This window comes from Parus major, chromosome 2 (genome assembly GCF_001522545.3).
Source record: "Parus major isolate Abel chromosome 2, Parus_major1.1, whole genome shotgun sequence".
NCBI lineage: Eukaryota > Metazoa > Chordata > Aves > Passeriformes > Paridae > Parus > Parus major.
This window is the reverse complement of record NC_031769.1, coordinates 101,265,549-101,287,623: the sequence shown is the minus strand read 5'-3', so window position 1 is coordinate 101,287,623 and position 22,075 is coordinate 101,265,549. Positions and strand designations below refer to the sequence as shown.

At 38.2% G+C, this 22,075-nt stretch overlaps 1 protein-coding gene across 1 annotated transcript in view; it reads right to left on the bottom strand.

The window, feature by feature from the left end:
- The window catches only part of LAMA1 (laminin subunit alpha 1), a 98,674-nt gene that overhangs the window by 44,176 nt on the left and 32,423 nt on the right, over window positions 1-22,075 (bottom strand). Inside the window, exons 5-22 of the mRNA XM_015618692.3 lie at window positions 21,337-21,516; window positions 18,475-18,564; window positions 17,909-18,026; window positions 16,668-16,846; window positions 15,066-15,171; window positions 14,413-14,573; window positions 11,397-11,537; window positions 10,295-10,468; window positions 8,615-8,716; window positions 7,683-7,894; window positions 6,400-6,511; window positions 5,392-5,502; window positions 4,510-4,637; window positions 3,819-3,905; window positions 3,319-3,530; window positions 2,699-2,805; window positions 1,554-1,734; window positions 96-232 (exon numbers count right to left, since the gene is read on the bottom strand). Coding sequence (XP_015474178.1) covers window positions 96-232; window positions 1,554-1,734; window positions 2,699-2,805; window positions 3,319-3,530; window positions 3,819-3,905; window positions 4,510-4,637; window positions 5,392-5,502; window positions 6,400-6,511; window positions 7,683-7,894; window positions 8,615-8,716; window positions 10,295-10,468; window positions 11,397-11,537; window positions 14,413-14,573; window positions 15,066-15,171; window positions 16,668-16,846; window positions 17,909-18,026; window positions 18,475-18,564; window positions 21,337-21,516 — 2,538 coding nt within the window. The remainder of the gene's footprint in view (window positions 1-95; window positions 233-1,553; window positions 1,735-2,698; window positions 2,806-3,318; window positions 3,531-3,818; window positions 3,906-4,509; window positions 4,638-5,391; window positions 5,503-6,399; window positions 6,512-7,682; window positions 7,895-8,614; window positions 8,717-10,294; window positions 10,469-11,396; window positions 11,538-14,412; window positions 14,574-15,065; window positions 15,172-16,667; window positions 16,847-17,908; window positions 18,027-18,474; window positions 18,565-21,336; window positions 21,517-22,075) is intronic.

Sequence of the window (22,075 nt, the reverse complement as noted above, 5' to 3'; positions counted from 1 at the left end):
AAAGATCATGGCTCTCAAAACAAGAGTCCAATTCTGACATTTGTATAAGGCAAATTGCTTTTAACAGCCATAGCTTTTCACCCAGCCTACCATACCTTGCAACCAAGTTTAGGAGAGAGTCCCCAGTAATTTTCTTCGCAGAGTTCACATTTTTGTCCCTGAGTGTGAGGGGGACAAATGCATTGGCCAGAATCAGCATTGCAGTTGTTCTGAGTATGGGCACAGTCACAGGCTGCAAGAGAAACAGGACCAAACAGGTAATTTTATCCCACTTTCCTACAGAGAAGGAACTCCAAGTCCACCGATAGTCTTACTTTTCTTATGCAGTACATTTGTCTATTCCACTAGGAACTCCTTGCCACCCCTAATCACTGAGAAACAAATCATGATCACAGTGACTTTTTCTTTTTACTGGAAGCCCATTACTGCTTATTGACTTAGCCTGTTTGGTGTTTCAAACAGCAGTGCTGCATTTCCACAGGGGAAATAGTCATGCAATTCAAACAGCAGTGCTGCATTTCCACGGGGGAATCAACAGAACCAAACAAAATTACTTTTGGAGTAGAATACATTTGTAGGAAAACATTTCTATTATAAAGGACAAAAAACTCATCAGGAGATATGCTAATGTTCTCAAGCAAGTGAAAGGATTAATCTCAAGAATTGCTTATTGAACAATAGGATGGATAACTACTTTTATAACAACTAACTACTGCAGGATGCACTTGGCTATTTAAGAAACAAAATACTATTCCAGTTAAAAAGTAGAATTTCAGGGAAGCAATTTTATTAATCTTTTTTTAGTAACATTTAAGTAATTTCCAATAATGAAATGGGTAAAGGTACCCAAGGGATCTTTGACTCTTAGTAAAGACAAAGTATATTCATTTCAAAACAATCTTATAACAATCTCACTGCATATTTTATTTTAATGTACTGTTTCAGGCATGAAAAAAGTAGTTTCATCTGGCTGGAGAAAAGGCAGGCATTCCTTTAACTACACTTTATTGAAAAGGACATCTTATTAACATGAAAAATTAGGTTTTGATGGCATCTTCTCCTTTTAGATGAACAATTTCTTCCTTATCATGGCTAAAAATTGTCATGATAAAAATCACAGCCAGGTGATGATGAGAAAATAGAGTCAATGACTTCTCATCGAAGTATGAAACACATATTTAAAGAGTTAAATGAAAAAAAAAAAGTAAAAATCTTTAGAAGTTTTTCACTTTCCCAACGGCAGGAAAAAAGGTTTCTTTCTCTTTGAGGGACTGAAGGGTTTTGTAATAAAGAGACAAAGGAGTTATTGAGGATGTAATATTTCTCTCATGCACCCTTTATGAGTTATTTCATAGTGACCACCTTTTACAAGGAGCCACACAGTAAGCAAAGAAATGTTTTGTTCTCTGGCTTAATCAAAGTATTAGTAGACCTTCCTACAGACTCTTCCGTATCGTCATCAAAACAACTGACCTTTGCCAGAGTTCAACATACAACATATTGCTGAAAGAAATTCCATACTGTATCTGGAAGGATGGTGGGTTAGAGCTTACGTGTGCAGCCACCATCCTGGAACGCGTAAAAGCCGTGAGCACAACGATCACACTTCTCTCCAGCCACCCCTGGCACACAGTGACACTGCCCCTGATGATTGCAGTCCTCAGACACCGAGCCAAACTCACTGCAGTTGCAGGGAATGCAGCCAAGCCCAGCAAGCAGCCCATAATACCCGTTCTGTTGGAGAAGAAATAAATAGAATCGAGCTATGTTTCATAAATTTTTGAAAACACTACAATATACACTCTTGTTTTCTCTTGTTTGCTCCCCATGATGTCTGGCCTGCATGAATCTTGCACTTCCCACGGCACTGCATGAGTGCTGTGGAAAGACTCCCTGGCATTATCTCTTCACTGTTGCCAGCTGTAAAGCAACATGCACTCGGGTGAAAAACTCAGCCCTGAAATGCTCTCATGGTACTCTAATCTCACAGGCAAGACACTTTGTTTCGAAATCTGATGTTATTCTAATTTAAAGACTTGCATGATGTGAGGGTGAGCTGTGCTGATCAAACACAGATACCTGTGACTGTGAATTGAAGCCTAGAACGGAGCAGGTCAGTGACCTGGTGCACATGTGTGTTCAAAGTCATTCAGCTGGGCTGGCACAAAAGGCAGTAACTGTGCACAGGTTTCCTGCCCTGGTCTCTGATGTAGTTCTACACTTAGCATAGACTGGAAACTCCTGGTTTGTATCACCAGTGAATATCTGCTTCTTCTTATAACAGGCCTGCCTTTCAGCTGAATCCCTTGTTGGCATTCAGCCATGATGTATTTATTATCACCAACCATGTTTCTTCAGATATTCCCCTTCATTTCACAGAAGCACAGCGTTAAGATCTCCTCAGGTTTGTTTAACAGTGTTTGGTTTTTGGCTGCACACTGTCAGCACAAGCCTGAACAGCCCTATGCAGGAGGGTGCTGAATCAACCACATAGCTTCACATCTGCAAGGAGCACATGCAGAGCAATTTTCAGCCACAAAAACCTCTGCAGACAAACTTTGGTCTCAGCTCCAGCAACAGGCCCCTCTCCCCTGAACCTTTTAGCTGCTATCCTCAGTATCTGCTCAAATCAATATTTATAGATAAAGAGGGAGACAAGAAAATGTCTACATTAGCAACAGGTAATATATCTGCTTACCAAGCATTTATCACATCTTTCTCCAATTACATTTGATTTGCAGGAGCAGATGCCTGTCTCATGTTGACAAGTACTTGAAAGGGAACCATTCACGTGGCAGGCACAGGCTTGTGTTCAGACAAAAAGAAACCAAATTAAAAAAGTATTCATGTGTATCTATAGGCAGTCATTATTATATAGAATTCAAAATCTGGTATATGATGTGTTTCAGCTCTTCATATTCCACAGATGCTCATCTATCACAAAAATACCTGTGCATTTGAATTAAAATTAAAAAAAACCAAAAAAACAAACTCCAAATAACTGTATTTGAGAAGGTTTTTTTTTTCTTCCAGCCCTATATGTGACATTCAGAAGCAGGAAATATGTACAGCATGTCACTGGAGGGACAGTGTTAAACATGACAGTAAGTTTCAGGGATACCAAGTGTCAAATCCTAACATAATACATTCCCCTCCCTCAGCCTAACCCAACTCCAGAGTTTTCAACCTGCCCTTGCCAACTCACAACTGGAAGATTAATTCTTTCAGCAAAGGTGCACGTCCCCATCCATTTTGCACATGAAGACACTATATTTTTGTGTTCTCTAAGTGTTGAGAGTAATAAAAATAAGAACTTACCACGACAGTTTTTGTCCATCACTGCATCCCCATAATACCCATCAGCACACTTTTCACAGTGGTGACCTGCTGTGTTCCCCAGACATTTCAGGCACTCTCCTGTGAAGGGATCACAGTGGCCCTCTTCTTGAGGGTTTACATTGCCATTGCATTCACAAGGGGCACACGACTGTCCAGGCATAAGAGGATTCCCATAGTAACCATTAGCACACCTGCATCAGAGTTTAAAAGCTTTATCAGCTGGAGTGTGGTCAAGTCATACACTCTACTCACTGAATGGAGGTTTTTCCCCTACTAAATTTTAATCTGAAGTGTCTGTATTATTATAATGTATTATAATATAGTATTTAATATAGTATTATAATGAAAGACAAAATAAGAACAAAAATTTTACTAGGAATGTTCTGTACATGAGGTATGAACAACAGAAGGAAGACAGGATTATGAACACCTTGTGATGGCAATGGTATAGATATTTCACCCAAAATTAGTGTACATACCTTTCACATTGAGAACCAGTATAGCCTGGAAGACATTTGTCACAGAAAATTCCACCTTCTTCACTCAGCTGGCAAGTGGGACTGAAACTATTAACAATATTTATGGCAGATGGTATCAATGCACAGAATCCCAAAACTTCTGCAAACTTTTAATATCCACCCTTCCTTGCACCTAGCTATATAAACACACAACTTCAGTTTTTTCTAATATATTCATGTTTTTAACGTAACAGTGTGCCAAAATAAACATCTTATTTTCAAAATCACTTGAGTTTTGGGTTTTTTTTTTATTTTAAAAGCAAGATTTTAAAACTTCCTAAAAACTTGGCTTTCATTCTAGCAAACAGTACAATTGCTCTACTGAGTTCCCTTTTTTCAGATACAACACTTCTGACCTACTGTTTTCTGAAAAACAAGGAAGATAACCATGGTTTTGGTGCAAAGTTCAAGGACAGGTTGAATTATTACTTTCATCCTCTATGCAAAATCATGCAAGTTTACCCAGTCTCTCTTAGCCTAGCCTAAATATTTGTCTACCTCAAAAAACAATGTTTCTATGAGATACACACACAAATAAAGATGAAGAAAAAAAATTCCTTTTCTCTCTCCTTCAGATGTCATGACATTTTTCTCTATCTCACTTTCTGTTTTTGCTGAAGATGCAAAAAATAGTCCTGCATAAGAAGCTTACTTGTTTGCAGCAGAACTCAGAGGACATGCACAGGGCTGGCAGTCCTCAGATGTTCCTTGGGATGGATTTCCATAGAAGCCAGGCAAGCACTGATCACAGAAAGATCCTGTCGTGTTGTGCTGACAAGCCTGTGAGACATGGAAAAAATCTTTTTGTATTTTCTCTTGATGGTTTTTCGGCCCCTGAGGGATTCCTACAGCAGTCTGCATGCAGTATGACATCCAAGGAAGCCATTCTTCAAGCCATGAAGAACTGCCTAGAACTCTGAAAATAAGTGCATGGTTTTTTTTCTGAGTTGTAAAAATCCTGATTGTTTTTTCTTACATTTTAGAATCTACTTTATGAAATCAGCCACATTACTTATACTTAAATATATTTCATATATTGTATGCATTTACAGTAACAAGCTTATATATTTTTTACTGGTGTTTAGACATTTTATTCCAGTAACCTTTAATTTTCAGAAGAGATCTGAGAGCTAAATTTTCTCTTCATAATGTAATGTGCAATTTCCACTGGTGTTAGTCATGGAAGACACACATATCTGAAAACAAGATATTCACTGCTTAAATTTGTTCTTTTCAGGAAGCTGCAGCAGGCAAAGTCAAGATTTTTATCAGCCAGTATATGATGGCATTTTTGTATTAGTTCTGACTATTCCCCACTTGAAATGATAAACTGAAACAAATTCTTTATTGGAAAACACATTAATGGAGTCTTGAAACATACTCTGAACTAAACAATGAAACCAACAAAAAAATAACCACTTGGTACCCATAGCTTGAAATTGTGCACCATGTAAACCTGTCTCCCACAGTCAAAATTCTCTCCTAATTCCTAAATAGATGCTTGAAACATGAAACACTTTGAAGGATGACTTACAAAGCAAGCACCATGAATGTCACACTCAGTTGCATGCCCATTGCACTTGCAGGGTTGACAAATACCTCCAAAGAGTATTCCATCCACACGGTAGTATCCAGGAAGACAGGACTAAAAAGAAACGAAGGGAGAAAAAGCAGTAGCATTATGTGTCTTGAAAATACACATCAAAACTTTTTCAAAGAGCTCACTTCCAACCACCCACCACCCAACCCATTCACACTGTGGTAACTGAATGCTCTTTCAACCCTACTGATGTCACTGTAGCTCTTTTCTGGTGGTTGTTTTTTGCTTATAAAGGATAAAGGGGATAAGAATTAACTCCATAAAACTTTGATTCATCCCTTTGTTCCCTGGAGGCATGAAAGTTAACTTTTGTGGGGTTTAATATGTGAAATTCTTTATTATGAGACAACAGAAAACATATTCTACCACCTCTGCAGAATCATTAACAATGCTATAGCACAAGGCTTCATACCAAAATTATTTGTCAAAATAATTCTTGCTATTCTGCAGTAGGACTGTGCCTCTCTAAATCTTCTACTCACAGGTACACATGACACCATCTTGCACGATGCATTTCACCCTTGTGAGCTCTTCCAAAAGCTAGCATTCCTCCCTGCAAAGGTTTCTTACTGCCTCCATAAACTTAATGGCACATAACAGGAATAAACTGAACATGATCCAGATCCAGAAAAAATGCTATTAATGAGTAAGGTAAGCTCAAAATAGCTTCACAGAGCTTTAACATCTGTTCCCTCTGCCACGCTGATATTCTGAAATACATCATCATTTTTTAGTGCCATGAAAAAGAATTCAAGAAATAAGTTTAAAATCCCATTTAAGAGTATCTGAAAGAAAATATCTTCAGGATTGTGTATAGTATAGTAGGCAGCAATTCACCACAGAACATATACTTTAATGGCAGTTTAAGGCAGCCTGCCTTTAAACCTAGATCCTTTACAACAGGAGATAATTTTGCATACAGAAAACATTTTAAGAGGTTACCTCACAGGATATTCCTGTGTAACCCTGAGGACATTCACAGAATTCCACATCTGGTGCTGAAGAAAGATCTATAACATTCGCACTTGCAGTATCCAGAGTCACAGAGTCCAGCCTAGGGTTAAGCAGGAAAACATCACATCGTTTGTTTCCCAAGACTTGACCTTCAACAAGACAGTTTGTTTCTGGGGAGGTAACACCACTGAGCTCTGCTCCCTGGCAGGGACAACTGAGGAATAGGCACAAATGTCTTCTGTGAGAAGTCTGTGATCATACTCTTATCACAGCATTTGCAGTCCTGGGAGTAGATGTCTCCTGTTACCATTATTGTTACTGGAAGACACAACCTTCTCAGCCACAGGTAACATTTTTGTAAGGAATCTTTACAAACATTCCATAAAGATGAACACACTTTCCCTAAATGAACCAGAGTGGTGTGGGTGTGCAAAGCAATTTTAGTATCAGTTCTTATTTTACTGACATGAAATGCTACCAAATGACAGAATATTCACAGAATAGTTTGAGTTGAAAGGGATCATCAAGTTTAACTCTTAAATAAATGGCCCATATGGGGATTCGAATCCATAACTTTAGTATTATTAGCACCATGCTCTAATTAGCAAATGAAGAAGGAAGGTTGTCAGTGAGTGAAAGGAAATTGAGTAAGTAAAGGATGAAGCTGATTCCCTTGAGATCAATACAACTTTATTCCTGTATCTTGGAGAAGAGGTAAAACAAAGATCTATAAGGTCTGATGTCAGATACTGCCAATTCTGGTTTGAGACTGTGGGAGAATCAGCTAATCCATTGCAGCCTAATTTTCCTATTAAGGATTTCCTTAGAGATGAGTTTCAATACCATCCACAAACAAACATCAAAAGAAATTACAATCAACGTCTTTGTTGATTGGTTTTCAATAGTCAGTGATGGATTAACTTGCCTCATACCCAAATAAGCATATTGTAGAGAGCTCTGGAGGCATTTCCCTCTAAAAAAAAGCAGCCATTGTAATCCACTGTAATAAGGCTTTTATACACAATTACTTTAAAGCAGAAGACAAAATCTCTGCTACCAGGTATCTTTAAAATCAAATGTCCCTTACCACATACTCCACATCACTGTGTTTCGGGGACAAAGACTGGTCTTAAGAAAATTCAATAAACAACATTTTTTCTAGGAACTATCAACATAAAACTTCAGGAATATTGCCACTAAGAATCATTATTAATATGGAGAAAAATAATAGAAGTGTACATAGTTTAACTTGAATATTTTATCTCACATACCTGTACACAGCCTTTTTGGCAATGTTGTAGTTGGCCCTGATGAGAAGATGGGTCACATTTGCCAGAACAGTCATCAACATTTCTCGGTCTATTGCCTTTTTTGTATTGAACTCTATGAAATTGTCTGATACAAATCTCACTGAATTAGAATACTCCTCATATGGCTGTAATGACAAGCCCGCTGCTCTTGTACTCAGAATGTGCCCGTTACCCTGAAATTGAAGGACATGAGAAAAAAATTTCCATATTTGCATGTAAATTTTATCAAGCAATAACATTTAGTGTCAAATACACATCCATGTAACACAGAGAAGAGGCAATCAAATTCTTTGCATTAAGAACAGATAAGTAAAGGGTCAATATTTTCTGTGGTTTCAAGACCACAATCCCATTCTCTCTTGGTTCAGAGACTTCAGAATCTTTTGTAAAAGGATAAATTGAATTGCAAAAATTGAATAGCTCTAGAAAACAGCATCCCCTCTCTCCTTTGTTCTATTGCTAAGCACATATTAAAAAATAATGGTTTTGGACATTCCTGGATTCAGTATAGAGCCTTACTTTTTAACAGCAACATCCACCTAGAAAAGTAAGCAATCAGCAAGTACACTCACCTGTTTCATAAATGTAAGTCTTTCCAGTTCATTGCAGTTTGTTTTGTAAACACAGCTTTGTACATTTGGTAATAAGCAACTTGCCCATATACAGACAGATTAAATTCTAGGTATTTACCATTTAAAATTAGTATTGTATACCTACAATTTTAGACAAATGGATTAGAAAATCAGAGAAATTTGTATAAATAAAATCTTGATAGTGACTTTTAAGGGACTTTAAAATGACAAAACTACTACTATAGTAATATTATTTTATTTTTTTAACCCCTTCATAGATTCTTATAATGTCTGAACAGTAACAAGCTGAAAAAAGATCACCTGAATGATGACATCCACACTAGACACTATATCACTGTCCACACTCTCCATTGGAATGTCATAAGATACCGTATACTTCAAGTCTCCACTAAAAGCTGTGAGCTGAAATAACAAAAAGCAAAGTCTTAACAACATGATAACCTCCAGCCAACACAAAGAAATTACATGGGTGAGTACAATGTCCAAATTATAAGGCAGTTGTAGGCTTACAAATACCACTTTACAGGAAACGTTTAACATGCCATGAGCGTCAGCACAGGGACAAGAGCTGGCTTGTTGCTGTGCAGGTGGTGGGTGCTAGCTCAAGGCTCTACAGGTGATTCAGGTAAGTGCCCTCATTCAGTGAAACACTAACAGCACTCTGAACAGACAGCTGAGGTGCACTCTATCCTCCTAGCCAAGGGGCACAGCATGTTGGAGTTTTTCACATTCCATACACATACTAAGGACACTTTCAGGGTCCTTAGCCCCACAACTGCTGCTGACTACTACAAAGTAAGTTAACCAACAGTTAGACCTATATTAAATGAATAAGAAATCAGAATTAAGTGAGTGTTGCCCTGTGCAAAATCTGCTCCTTAATGTTGCACTTCTTACACTTGTTTTTGTTTACTGTATCACTATACTAATAATAAACACAGCTGCATGGGCAGAGAGAGTGCAGTGAAAATAATTACAGGTAAGGTTGCAAAGTTCTCCACTGCTCACCACTGGTGAGGCCACAGCTGGAATTCTGACTCAGGTTCTGGGTCTCCCAGTACAAGAGAGAGGTGCTCATACTGGAAAGAGTCCAGAAAAGGGCCACTAAAATGATTACGAGCCTGAAGCATCTTTCATATGAGGAAAGACCAAGAGTTGCAGGACTGTCCAACCTACAAAAGGCTCAGAGAGACTTTATTAATATACACAAATACTTTAAGAGAGGGTGCAAAGAGGATGGAGCTGGGCTCTTTTTAGGATGCCCAGTGCTAGGAAAAGAGGCAACTACCACAACCTGAAGCACAGGAGAGACTCCTGCTGAACATCAGAAAACACTCAATGTGAGATGCCCAAGCAGTGGCACAGGCTGCTCAGAAGTTGTGGACTCTCCATCCTTGCAGAAACTCAGAGGCAGCTCTCTGATCATGGTACTGGTTAACCTGCTCTAGGTGTCCCTGCTTGAGGACTGGGCAAGATGACCCCAAGAGGCCCCTTCCAACCTCTGCAATTCTGTGATTCTGCTGCAAAAACTAGGACACACAGAGCTTCAGCTAGTAAATAGAGAAAAAATATAAAGACTAGTTGTTTGGAAACAGAAGATGGCCAAGAAGCAGGCAAGAGATTTTAATTGTCCCATCTACTGTTACTGGACGTAAAGGGTGTAAGTTTTGGGATAGGAACCACGTGCATGGGAAATGTGAGCGTATAAATCAGTAAGTCAAGAGAGATGATATCATGTCAAGGACAGACAGGGACAGAAGTGGGGAGATGGATGAACTCAAAGAGCAAAAAAGGGTATTGGGAATGTCTGCACGGGAACATTCTGATTTAAAAAGCAGAGATGCAGTGAGGAATCTGAATTTGGTAATACTGAGCTTTATGTGTAACCTTTAATTACAGAAACTATATTTTTAGAGCAATAGGTTATGGTTAAGACAGAGAACCTGTGAAGGAGTTTTGACTTCTTAGCTGAGTACTTACTTTATTTCCTAGATATGCCTCAGGTGCTGACCAGTAATAAGTGTTTTTCAGTACTTTCACAGCCTCAGTGTTGTTAATACTTATTTGATGGGGTCCATCAAACTGGCTTTGCCGAGGCTGCACACTCCTTGCTTTGTATAGATCAGTAACGAGCCATCCAGTCATGTCTGAAATCTACAAGAACAGTAATATTAATGGAAGTTGGGCAGTTGTGTCACTGAGAGAGCCATCTACCTCTTCCTAGATATTCATTCAAACTGATGGATCTAGAACACTTTAATTAGCCAAGTCTGACACCCAATATACGCAAATATGCCACTTCAGACTAGGATGGTCTCCACCTCTCTATTTGACAGGAACAAAAATACAATGAGTGTGATTTTCTTCCTTCAAACAAAATTAACATTACACGTATGCAGCTCCCTGAGACAGAAATGCAGAATTTCAAAGACTTCAAGACAAATTGTTCCCATTTATAGATAGGGCTGAGCTGGAGGAAAGCAAAAACTAGTCCCTGAAAAGGGACTAAGATGAGAGAACTCTGTTGTTCTCACAGAGTTTTATTCAATCATCTTAGAATTTCAGTCAATTTGATGTTTTCCTCCCTTTTTGTTGCACAGAGAACAGGAGACCAAAGTGTGACTAGCCCTGCAAAGATAAGGAACATAAGGGATTTGGTGGGAAAAGGGTGGCTCCAAAGCTCCATAACTCAAGAACTGTATAATCAGAAGACTGATATTTATAAATTCTGTTTGCTAAGAGAGTATTTGCCATATTGTCAGAGCTCCAATAGCCTTGTCCAATAGTATAAGAGCAAGGAAACAGGCTTCAGTGTATCTCTTCAATGTGAAAAAACTATAACAATCAGAAAAAAATTCATTTTTCCAGTGCATTACTGCAGCCTTCACTACCCAATGCTTCTGAGCCACTGGGATGACTCCCTCAGAGCTGCCCAATGACACTGAAAATCCATTCCTCTGTAAGGAGACACATACCAGAATTTGCAGTTGACTTGGGCACTTCTCTTGTCAAAGAGAAATGCAGTACATTTTGCAGATGCCTGAGGAAAGAATATTAGGTCATGAACATAACATATAAATACCTGACTGATGGGCCATGTAAGACTGTCACAGACATCAGAAACACCAAAGCAAAAACACTCCGTGCAGCCCTGAGGATTTCTTTCTTGCAAATTGTAGAATCCTGGTTTACAGAGATCACAGTTTTCACCTTCTACGTTTTCCTGTCAAAGGCATATAACATTTGGTTCACATCAGCATTATTATGGTAACAAATACCATGGATTAGGTGGGATTTAGGCATCACAGCATTCAGAAGGTTATAAAAGAAAACACATTTCAGCGCAGCAGGATTATTGAATAAGACTCAGAGCTTAAAACTGAAACTGATTGGAAAATCATCAGAATTTGCCAGTTCATCAAAATCTAAACAAGCCCCAGCAAGGGTTCTATTGTAGTAAAATTTCAACACACAGACAAGGTTTGAAAAGCTTCTGCCAGCTTGCCAGTCTACTTGTCTTGTAGCTTGACTTTGTAGATTGCTCTGGAGAAAAGATCTCACATTTTCTGAATCCAGATGGATTACCTTTCAGATACCTCAGCAGTTAAAATCCAGAAAGTTCACTTTTAAGGCCAGGCTCTTGAAACCACCACAGCCAGCTTCAAGACAACAGCTTCTCAGCCAGCTCTTAATATTTATTGCTGTGACGCCCACTACTGCTGCCACCACTTCCAGGAGGAACACCACACTATGCTAGCTGGCAACTCTTCAATATGCTCTGGCCAAGGTCCAGAAACTCCTTCCCCAGAAGTAGAGATGTTCCACTCCTTTAGCTCCTTTCACTGGTCTTCTGTGCCATGCAAATTGGGTTGTTCAGAGCATACAGCTAAAAACTTCTTTCAGTTCAGAATTTACAGGGGAAAAATATCCAAAATGGTGCACCAAATATTTTTTTCTCGTAAAATTTGTGCAGCAAATATGTGGCTACTTCTTAAAAAAAGTTTAGACCATTGCTGCTGACAAACAAACCAGCAGAGAAAATATTTGATAAATACCTGCAAAGCTGTGTAAATAGCAGATGTCCAGGGGGATTTCCACACACTAAGATACAGGACATCTAACTGCCAGGGGCAAGATTCTGATAATGTCCTAGCTCTGTATCAGGACAAGACCTGGACACACACCACTCTCCAATCTCAGCCTTTGGTTTCAATTATGGGAAAACTCCACTACAAAGGCAAAAAGAACTTTACAGTGCACTTGCCAAAGTTCCCTGATACATATGGTTAGGACACTAAGACTGCAAGGCATCCATGTGAAGCACAACTGTCTTACTGTTTTGAGGAGGCCTCTACGAGCTCTGCATTGCCATGTGAAATGCAAAGCCTGTGGACCAAATTCTCCTCTCAGAAGCAGTTACCAGGATACCTTCCCTTCAGTCACAAGAATCACTCCAGACTGCAGTCTTAGATCAAATCTGGGCTTATGGAGCAAATTTCAGGCTTACCAGAGAGAAATCTGACACTTTCAGCTGTCTTTCCTTCTGGAGCAGTGTCCAGCATTTCAAGTTTACATAAAACTCTGCTAGACAGCCAGGTTATGCATTTTTGTAAGCAAAATACAACCAGTGTTTGCAAAGCATATTAAAAATTTATGATCTCCAGTTCTGATTCAAAGGTTGAGGATGGCTGCTTCTATTCGTTCACATGTAAACTTGGGAAAAATCTCAGGCAAAGTGCTCCCTGAGATAATGAGATCTTTAAATCTTGGATTTTTACAGAAATAGTATTTGTAGGCTCTTCTCAGCTTTTTTTATTTATCAGTCTTCAGGATGGATTTGGATCACACATTTCATTGTTTAACATTACTAGACAGAAATCATTTATTTCTTAATGAAAACTAAAAATCTTACCCAATGACTAGACCTCAAGAGATGTGTTTCAGGAAAGATTAAATATCACAAAATGCACTATATAAAAAAGAAATACCTTTTCTACTGTGTTCACAGAGTCTGCAAAGTCTTAGAAATCCTGTCTCCTTCATTTGATATTTGGAGTGCCCAACTTTTCTCCTTTCATCTCCATAGGTGGTCCACTGACTAGAGACACTCTTTGTGGCCTAAAAATTCTGTGTGCCAGAATAGAGAATCGTGCTCACAGCAGCACTGAAAAGGGGCAGTTTCTAGTCCAGTTTATACCATTTTCACTAGTTAGCTGCATTGGTTGATACAGTTGATATCCTAGCTCAAAATCAGGCACATATCTCCTTTTTTGTATTTGAATTGGCAATTGGAGCCATTTTTTTTTTCCAGAGTCTTGCTACTCATATAGGTTTGATTTTTTGGATCAGATAAATTATGCAAAAGGACTAAATTCTCAGAAGAATTGTCAAACAGACCATGTTATCTTGGCTCCTGTTCACTATCATATTTGGCAACAAATACATAAACTACTCTAACATTTGGTTCAGAAAATTAAGCAACTTCTTTAAATATTAAAACAGCTTTGTAATAAAATTCAGTGGAATCTACAGCCACAAGAAATTTTAAGAGATTTGGATATTTACCAAAAAAATTAAATGCTGCAAAACTGCTCTTTTTTTAAACATTTTTATGGTTTATATTTTGTAACTGAATAATTAAACCATATTTCATACATATGTCTAGTGCAAGTGTTCCAATAGTTCTTTCCAAATGCCTGCTGTTTCCTCACACAAAGCAGATGTTTTAAACACAACATTTGTTGACAAGCAATCAGTGGCTTTGAAGAGAAATATCAGCTGGTTCCTGAAACCAAACCCATCTAGGCACACACTCTCTGTGACTGCCTCACATGTGTACAGGTTTTATTTCATTTCAATGTCAGTCTGGCCCATTATTACAGAAAATGTTGTATTATATGGAACTACTCAATATAGATTACCGTATTTTTCAGTACAGAGAATAATTAGTAGTTTTAAGTTCTAGGCTGTCAGATGTACACCGGGTTACTTCTTATAAAGGAAGTGATTTCCCCAATTAATGATGTAATTTCACTATTAAAAAGGAGCTAATAAACCACAGATTCAGTGTTGAACAAAAATGGCAGTTCAGTACTCACTTTGCAAAGACAAGGCTCCGTGCATGGATCTTCATTAATGCTACCAAGCAGGCTGCAGTTACAACGCAGGCAGTTTGGGTAGCCCCGATACCCAAATGCACAACGATCACATTTTTCTCCTGCATAACCTTCCCTGCACTGGCACTGGCCTGGCCAAGTCCCTTGAATAGCAAAAGTTTAAAAAAAAAAAAAAAAAATAAGAGCAGGGAACAGGCTGGATTCAAGTTGTCTCAGAGGGTATAAATAATTTAGTATTCCTTTGTATTCCTTTTTTATTACACTCCATGTCATATTCTGCAGATACTTGGCACAAGGTCAGTCTCACCATCTATTTTTCATATTTAAAGAATCAAATGCCCAGAAACTGCAGCAAAATGAATTTTGTGACAGCTATAGCAGCATTCACAAACATCAGTGTTAGATCTCAACAGCTCATATTGTTTTACACAGTAGGAGAGCCCACAATCCCCACAGGAGAACACTTTTGAGACCTGATACACCTTAAAATCATAAAACTATGTTATGCCTTCCCAAAGATTTACCAGTGTTTTGAAGTGGTACCTAAAAGGCAACCATTTAAAGGTAGACAGTGTTTCCTCAAACTTCAGTGACCTACAGCCAGACTTGAGGCTTAGGGAAAAGGCACTCCTTACCACGCTGAGAGTCAGAATGGTGATCATCTTTAACACAGACAGAACTGAGAGATCCAAATGGGTCACAGTCACAGGGATAGCAGGGGTGATCCTCATAGGGAGAAACCTACAAAATAAAAGTTCTCTGGTAAATTCTTAAATTATTTACTGGGAAAAGTAAAGTTACATCTGTTTCCTGTCTCCAACCACCAAAACTAAAAAGAATAAAGACTGGGAAAAGATAGTATGGGGCAATAGATAAAGGGACTAGTCTGACTTCAGCCAGCAGAAGGATCAGGGGATTGCAGTCTAGAAAAAGCTTAAATGTGGGAACAAAAGTTGATCTTCAATAGTACAAAGATATAGTAACTGCTAATGGCTGGAAGCTGACACATTGAGCATAAATAGACATTTTTTTTTAAAGTAACAGCAATTAACCGCTGTGAAAGTTTGCCAAAAGATATGGAAGTGTTTAAGACAAGAGCAGATGCTTTTTGCAAAGATATTCTGGTTCAAAGAGGAAGGAAATTAAAGAACTCCTTGGCTCTGTGTTCAATGGAAAGACAGCTTATCTATTAATAAAGACTCATTCTGACTTTATGATCTATAAAACTTTGAACTATAAGGCAGTGCAAATCATATGGCAAGATTTTATTTTTTTGCAGGGAAAATTGTCCTTTCAGGTGCTTCGGCTGTAAAGCATATCAGTAATGACCTCTAAATACACATTTAATGGCTATGAGTTGATTGAAGACCTTTCTTCAATGCTTCTTAGAGCAACTCCAAAACAATCTCTGACTCCAACTTACTTCTTTGGATGAGCTGTACCTGCTGCCCAGCCATATTCCTATGGACACACCCTTGCTCTTTGCACCAATTCATGCCAGATTTTTAAAGTATGGGTTTTTCAAAATATGCATGGTTTTTTCAAAATATGCATGAAACTTCCAAAGCAAGACCATATGGAGCTGAAATTCAGTTCACAATGTCTCATTATACCTCTAAGACCTCTAAGACTGCAGTTATATGCAATATTAAGTTATATAAGTTCATATGTTTAACTCTCAGCATCAACTTAACAAATGTCTTGTAGAGTTTATGCCCTTTTTCCAAAGAGTGGCAGTGGAAAGTACACTTAGAGAGCACATGTTCTGCAACAATCATAAAAAGAAGAGCATTAAAAGAAGAGCAACATCTCATGAGCCAAAGATTCTGATCTTCAAGCCAGGTCCTTTTTAACATTGGTTAAAGTGGGCTGATACAGGATGGTTCACAATTTTGGCACTTTTGAAGACAGTGAAACTTTAATACTTTGGTCCTTTTTAGATCTTATCCACAGGAGAAATGGGTTTCCTATAAGAACACGTACATGTCCACACTAGGATATCAAGTGTCATAATTTTCTTCTCCAGCAACTTGACCTGTCCTCCCACACAATTGGACAAGTATTTTGGTTTCTTCTCAAAGTTTTGGTATTATGTCATTTACAAAAAAACCCCTCTATAGCTCTTAGCTATTCTGCAACTGATAAAAAACCAATATATTAATCACAATCAGCTGAAATAGGCATGATACTATGTTATAATTCACCAAAACATTAGAATAGTATATTCTAAATCTTACTTTGTGTGGTCTAAAATATCCATCAGCACACATTTCACAGTTGATCCCAGTAGTATGTTGAGTACAGTTTAAACACACACCACCTCCTATATACTGGCCATGAATATCCATGCTCCTTTTCTGATCTGCAATACTCTGGTTGTAATAACAATCTTCTGCTTTGTTATGACAGTTACATTCTGAGAAGGAATGGAAAAGAAATAAATTTTTCTTCTTATTCAGACTGTGTAACATTTCCTATAATACTGTCAATTTTCAAAGTTGAAAATGTAAGTAGAAGAACCTATCAATTCACCTCAAAAGTCTGTTTTTCCCTTTAACCATGCCACGTGCTTCATCAGATTTAATACACTATATTTCTTAGCAAGTAAGCAAATTTCAAAAGCACTGTTATCATTTTAACAGCACTGTTTTTAGCAATATTCTGTATACCCTACCAAGACAATCTTTTCAGGACTGCAGTGATGCATACAATTAGCATAACTGCTAATAACTGTTCCTTCTGTCCTCTGCATTACAGACGAAAACCTGCCAAATTCTTCTCTTATTTGTATTATAGACAAAATCTGAGAAGTCAACAAAGAAGTACATAAGTATAAATTTTATTTAGTTTAAAGAGTGACATTATGACTTGGGCAAAGACTTCAACTGAAAATACTTCTTTTCCATCTGGAACTTTAAATTTTATCCAATAGGTTCTTAATTGTCTGCAGCTTGTGCTATGCATTAGTAATGTGAAGTGAGAAAATGCACCAACGAGCCCTAGCAACAAATGCAGCCATACTGGCACAGCCTAAGTCAATCTATCAGACAATCTGAAGTTTACTTGGCCAATAAGAAGTTTCTTTCAAAACATTTGTTATCAGAACAAAGTTCTTCATCTGACAAAATTTATGATCAATTGATGAAATCTGCATTTCAAGTACCTAACAAAATGATTGATGCAAATCTGCTGGTTTCTACAGGAGCACAATAAATCCAGAAGTTCCTTTGAAAAAGAGACTCTGGAAGCTATACTGCATGACAACACCACTAGTCAAGGATTATTAACTGAGCAGATTATTGAAAAGCATCTGAACATTTATGATTAGAAGTAGATTCTCTACCTTTGAACAATCCCATGAAGACAGTTAATAGTTCTGGGTTTTTCTGGGGAATTAGTACAGATCTGTATGAATGCAACCTCAAACAATAGAATAGTAAGGCTCCATGAAACTTTCTAGATGCCTGTGCATACTTACTCTCACATTTGTTCCCAGCAGAAAGGGTTCCTGGTCTCCAGGGTTTCTGGTGGTAGCCTGGGCAGCACTTGTTACAGCTCTCTCCACATGTGTTGTGTTCACACTGGCACTGCAATTTCTAAGAATGAAAAGTCCACTTTCTTGAAATATTTTTTAATGGATAATTTAATCAATTTTGCCAAAAGTCTGCCCAGTATCAATCTTACTCCAAAAAATGGCATGACCTACAAATACCCCACAAGTAGCACTGAACTGCTCTGTACATCAACTACTAGGCAATAGCCTTTCCAGAACAGGAGAGGCAAATCTCCTGTGCTGCAAGACAGACTGTCTTGTGCCCTTTGAATTGTTTAAACTCAATGTCAAAGAACAAGAGTTTACTTCAAGGAAGTTACACTACAAAACCCAGATATTGCTCTGAAAAAAAAGAAAAGAAAAATATAGCAAATAAGTTGTATGCATCATGAGATCTATTTTAGCTTCCTCTTTTTCATTCTCCTTAGGATTCTTTTTTTAAATTTTAATTGGAAAAGTTGTTTTCCAAAAATAAGGAGATTAAAGAATACCTTTGTGATTTCATCCAAAGGGCAGCTTCGAGCATGGCCATAACAAATACACATGCCACCAACAGAGATGTCCTTTATTGAATAGTAGTACTACAAAAAAACAAAGGTGAGAAAGGTGTATATGAAAGACATTTACATGCATTTACATTTCCCTGCCCTACTCTGCAAAATAAAATGCCAGCATTCAACTACTCTGTGTCTTGAAAAATAAAAGAAATACTTGAAAATATTTGTCATTTGAGTAAACCTTCCATTTTTGCATTTCTTATTTTTCCCATCATTTTCCCTCTTGGTATAAAACAGTAACAGACTTAACTTTTAAGTATGTATGTAAAATTCCTCAGCTTTGAGAAGGACTACCAAATTCAACCTCAGCCGAAACGTACATACCAAAAAAAATTTTAAAAATAAAAACCACTTTGTTTCACTTTACATGCCATAAAGCATAAAAAATTGACATATTTTAGAGTCAGTCTGGGGACTAAGAGTATGCTTCCTTAAAATGGGAACTCTCCCTCCCTTAAAACCACCTTGCACACTCATTTCCAGACCAGCTTTTAGCTACTGCTGTGTAGCCAGTGAAATATTCTGTCCAAACTCTTAGTTTAAAAGCTGCGGATACAGCAGAATACTATCCATTAATACTGCCAGGTGGTGAGCAAAAACAACATACATAAGGAAAGGATTTAATTTTCAAGGCAAAGAAGAGGCAGGAAATGACCATCTGGGTTCAGTTACAGCTGCAGTATCAACATGGTTGGCCTGTTTGTATCCTGGGAAGTATGTACTACAGGGGAAAGAAAAAGAAACTCCTTTTGAGCATACTTCTGAGGGAAGAGTTCAACAATCTCAGACCTAGCAACCCTAATGTCAGCTGGTTCAGGAAGAGAGGTAGCCCTGGGTGGTCAGACATGCTGACTCCTGGACTATTATTTCTTTGAAGGCTCTTGGAGCTGGAGCAAACTATCTTCTTTGATTTCATACTTATTTTTTTATGGTCTTAAATTTCTTATGTTCACTGTTTTGGGAGGATTTTTAATGTTATGGGCTTAAACTACAAAAATCATTCAGGGACTTATCATGAACAGTAAGTCCTAAACTACAAAGAAGGAGGTTCAGGCTTAGAAAGGAAGGGGATAAAAGTAGAATTTAATTTCTCACTGCATTCCCTGCTTCATCTCCTTTGTCTTATTTTCTGACAGTGCATGGCTCACAGCAGCTGTGTGCAGCTTGGAGTTGAGTAAGAGACCAGTGATAATTAAATGCTACAGGCAGAAATAAATAAAAAGAACACAGAAATAAAGGTGCTGTTGATCACTCAGAATCTGAATTGGCCATTTTTCAAGACTATGTACAGGAAACTAAACATAATTGGTGTCAACAACCATAGAAAAGTCTTCAAAGCCAATAAAAACAGCATCCAGAAAGCTGGAAGTGGTTATCTTTGTTGTAGCTGGTTGCTCAACAAAGCAAGACTCAAGGTGAGAGATCAGGATCTGGCCAGTATATGTAGTTCTCATGCAAAACTTCACTAAGCAGTGCTAGGTGGAGAAGTACTAAGCCCTGGATTGCAGAACTGTGTATGTTACAAAGCCAGTGGCAGTGCTTGTCCTCCAAATTCTTGTTTCCCAGCTGTATATTTGTATGCTTCCACGTCAAACTTTTCTCTTTGAGGTGTATGTTCTGATATGCCAATATTATTGATAGATCTAAATACCAACCAGCCTGCTCTGTGGGGACATCTCACCTCTCAGGCTGTGCATTTCCCTGTTGCCAGCAAGGCACAGCTTGTCCAATTCCCTGCGCTCTTGCAGTCTCCATGCTAGCAATTCCCATCGACAGAAAATGCAAACCACCCAGATTTTACATTTTAAAGTGCTGCAGCTTAGTAGACACCTGGAAAGTACCCACCAATCCCTGACCAAATCCAAGTTCCTCCCTGCCTTCTGTACTCAGCTATCCAGACAGCACAAGGATTGCCTGTATCAGAGAAGCCACAAACTGCAGGAATCCTGTTGCTGCACAAGGGAGAGTTGCCTGCAGATGTTTCTCAGGAAAAAGAGCTACTACAAAGGAAGGGAAGGAGGAAACACTTCTCATGTTCTCCTATCCTCATCAGTAAGCATATTTTCACGGAAAAATTTGAAGCCTCTGAATGTGTTAACCTATGAGTCATGGGTAAATTAAGATGGTCAAAATGGCAAGATACAAAACAGAAATCCTGCAGAACTGTTTAGACTTCCATGCTGAATTTATGTGAGAACCTGAAGAGGTCAGCCTAAGTGCCTGAGGCTCAGTTTCCACAGTTTCAGTATCAAATCCAGAAATCAGTTCATACTCTTGGAATCCTGTACAAACATTTTATATTAATTCATGGGCTCTAAACCAATTTATTATAACAGCCTTTAAAAAATGAAGAAAATTATTGTAAGACATGAAAATTCCCAATAGCAGTGTTTTCAAATAGATATGTTTATGAACCACAGCACTGGCTCCTGAAATCCATGATACACTACAGAAAGAAAGTACTGCAGTGGTGTCAAGAGCAGCCTCGAGTGGCATCTCTATCAGCCAAACCATATTTTGTATTTTGATGATAAAGCATTATAAACACTGCTCCTAGCACAAATCATTTACACAAACAAATAAAAATAAAACAAATAAAAACCATCTTGAAAAGCTTTTTCTAAAAGTTGTTTATGACAAGATAGTGTTGTTAATGGTGTCAAAGACTAATCATGAATTAGTTAACAACCTATCAAAGCCACTCTGACAAGGGTAAGTATTTCTCTTTCTCAAACAGGTCAGAATAGACTCTCCCATCAAGTTGTACTGAACACTATTTATGAACAATCAGCTTACCCTTCTGGTAACAATGGGGTCTAGCTCCTTAGGATCATTATGGCTGAGAGTCATGAGGTCAGCATTCAGAGTTCTAATGCGCTGCAGTCGCAGGCGAATGTATCTTGCAGAAGTAAATTCCAACAGCTTCTGTGAAGGATCATCAGCACTAGGCCTACCATTGATCAGTGATGTGTGAATCTGAAAGAAAGGAACATATTTGTGATTCATTTACCACAACAAACATTAGTCTGAGAATCAAAACCACAGAACTTATCTTGTTTCCCAACAACTCAGGATGGTGACATGTTAAACTACCTGGAGTTCTTTCTATTTCCCCATTGTCTGTCTGCAGATAAAATTCCTACTTGCCTGACTCACATTGTTCTGAAACTGCCATTATCAGCTCATCACAATCCCAAGTCTCCTGGGCTTTTATGGAGATAAAATAAGGAGAAAAACCAAGGTATAGCATCAAGGTGAGTCCCTAGGTCTTTCAGTCTTCCATCCTCTCCCTCACTGAGATGGAATATGTAACTCTGGCCATAAGCTCAGTTTCGTCCTTACAAATTTTTTCCCTGCAAATACAAAGATCTTATTACAAAGCATAATCTGGTCCTCATTCTCAGTCTGGTGTCATTAAAACTACACCTAGCAGTGACAGGGCTGCACAATCAGCAAGCAGTGGTAAGAGAATACAGTGGGAAGCCACAACACAAATGACAACTGAAAGCAAGGGGCTGCCATCACAAACCCACTC